General features: G+C 41.1%; 1 protein-coding gene across 2 annotated transcripts in view; it reads left to right on the top strand.

Moving 5' to 3' along the window:
* The window catches only part of LOC137976182 (uncharacterized), an 11707-nt gene that overhangs the window by 441 nt on the left and 8766 nt on the right, over positions 1 to 2500 (top strand). The window contains exons 2-5 of one of the 2 annotated variants that reach the window (XM_068823475.1): positions 324 to 584; positions 1475 to 1523; positions 2151 to 2369; positions 2471 to 2500. The exon at positions 2471 to 2500 is cut by the window's right edge and continues 240 nt beyond it. In XM_068823475.1, the coding sequence (XP_068679576.1) occupies positions 438 to 584; positions 1475 to 1523; positions 2151 to 2369; positions 2471 to 2500 (445 nt within the window). In that variant the 5' untranslated portion in view covers positions 324 to 437. Of the gene's footprint in view, positions 585 to 1474; positions 1524 to 2150; positions 2370 to 2470 lie in introns of both variants that reach the window. The other variant, XM_068823474.1, reaches the window with a different exon arrangement.

The following is a 2500-nucleotide window of genomic DNA, read 5'->3' as shown; positions in this document are numbered from 1 at the left end:
AGGAAGTGAAAACGTGCTGAAATTTTGACATTTGGCACAATGATTATGATTTAGCTCTGTGATTGAGGTGTTGGTTTTCAGAACAGTTTATGATAGTTCGCCTACAAGCGAAAGCACGAGAGGATGTCGCAATCTTGGATTGCATCGCAAAGTGTTATAAATAGGCTGACGTTTTTTGATCGGCTCATATCAGCTTGACTGAGGATAACAGAATGGGGGCAAATTCTGTGCAATCATCAAGCCAATTGTCTTTGGTTGTGGTGCTTCATCTGATTTTTTCAATCGTTACTTTTACCGTTTTATCGTACAAAGTTTATTTCCAGGATAACGACCTCACGAGCAAAGTTTACTTCTTGGAGAAAGAACTAATTTCGGTGCGGAAGGAGATTTCGGCTTTAAGGCCGAGTAACGGCATCAGTGAAGTGCAATCGATTCAAATGCCTACATCGACATCCGCAGTCCGAAGCAATCAATCCTCATCATATGGAAGTGGACGATACCGCCGGGCCGGGAAGAAGGATGCGGGATCCTTAAAAGATCAAATTAAAGAAGAGTGCTTGGAAAAAATGCTTAATGATCTAAAGGTTTGAGAAATTGTCGTGTGATTACCTTAATTTCTTTTGGCTGGTCATTTCCGACAAACCGAGGTCTCGCATAACGAGCGAAAAACTAAGTCTGTCTGCCCAGGCAGCCAATGACGTGTCTTAAGCCCCTCTGCGTTTTTGAGAGTCGAGAAATCATCTCGGAAAACACGGTTTTCGCCACAATGTCTTATGTTCCATCGTTCAGTTGCTCTTGATCGCATTTTTCGTTGTTTATCGGAATTGACATCAAGTGGGTACTTTGTTTTTGGTGGGTACGGGTATATGTACCTTTCGGGTTTTCAAATTTGGATTTAATCAATAATAATAAAATAACGCGACCTTGCTGTAACACTAGATAATTACCTATGAAATCAAGAGTGAATTAGATACAAGGGTGGACTCCTCAGCACAGTCACAAATGAGTCTATTTTTAGAATGCCTGTTCCCGCGAAAATCAGTTATATCCCCGAAGAAACATGGGAGAAGCAGTCACGCGTGACATTGCTTCTTCTTCTTCTTCTTCTGATTGGTTAAAATTGGCGGCCCTTTGTTTGTTTCGCGGGCAAAGTGTATCTAAAAATAAATCCATTTGTGTGACTGTGCGAGGGCAAGCCCGTAAGGTGATAGATCAACACTCCTATCTAATTCACTCTTTATGAAAAAACGCAAAAACGCGTAGAATAAGGTCAAAAGTATATAGTGTTAATTCAAATAAGGAAACGTCTCGGACTATAACCGTTTCTAAAACCACGACCCCGTGGCTGGTGCACAATCTCATTTGTGTTTAGAATACTCTACCCAGAATCGAAACAGTTCTTTTTTTGTAACATACTAAGCCTCAAGCCAGTCAAGTGACTGATGTAATTTTACAACGTTTTTTTTTTCTGAAGGTCACCGACATCGCTGTCAACGGATCTGGAAAGCTTGTTTGCATGAGAGGTCTGTAAAATGCTAGAAGTTTGTAATAGTAATGTTCTAACTTGTATCCAGTGGTTAAAACTTGAGAATTGAAAGAAATCCGGCGTTTGATCTATTGTAAGAGGTACGTGTTTATTAGGAAGACAGAAGACCACGAATATTTATTTACATCACGGCGTTTCCATATACTGAGTTCTTTTTAAATTGACATTTAGACTTCCACCTTCCGTCATAACCCTGAATCATTAATAGCTGTTTTTGCAGTTGAGCCCACGTTTCAGTGGTGTTCGTTTCAGAGCGCGCAGAAGCGAGGCTTTCAGGTCAACATTTGATCAGACATAAAGAAGAGATTTAGCGCGCGAAATGCGACAAAAATAATGACTCAGAGTTCCTATCCAGAATTTACGTTTTTCTTAGAAGAAGAGAAACTACAGTTGATAAATGAAAGCGGTTCGTGTAATAGTGGAAATATATATATAGCGTGGCATTTAAAACTAGTTGAAAGGTTGTCAAACGAGGGACACGTTGGAGTCATCCTAACATGAAGTAGGTTATGTAAAACTGCCACAGGACTCACGCTTTCCTAACTTAGGATTATAATGATGTAAGGTACAGCTAACCATTTCAGTATAATTGGGATTATTACAGGTCCCCAAGGCCAACCAGGTCCCAGCGGCCAACAAGGAGCAACAGGTCCCCAAGGTCCATCAGGGAAGCGAGGCCCCAGGGGTCGACGGGGCCGCCCTGGTGCAGCGGGCCCGCGAGGGAAGCCGGGAAAAAATGCTGATGCAAATGTCACGTTCATTCAAAATCTTGTCACACAAATGATCGTTGATTTCCAACGCCAAGGAGAGGTTTCGATGTTTGGTAAGTGAACCGAAGCAAACATTTTGATTTTTTTTGTGTGTGTGTTTCAAATTGTGTTACTTCTTTATAGCTAGCAGTTAAATATATATTTGTTTCAACAGCTCCTCCAAGATTTTTGACCAAGCTTCCAA

This window comes from Montipora foliosa, chromosome 11 (genome assembly GCF_036669935.1).
Source record: "Montipora foliosa isolate CH-2021 chromosome 11, ASM3666993v2, whole genome shotgun sequence".
Lineage (NCBI taxonomy): Eukaryota > Metazoa > Cnidaria > Anthozoa > Scleractinia > Acroporidae > Montipora > Montipora foliosa.
Note: the sequence above shows the minus strand (reverse complement) of the source record. Positions and strands in the feature narration are given on the sequence as shown.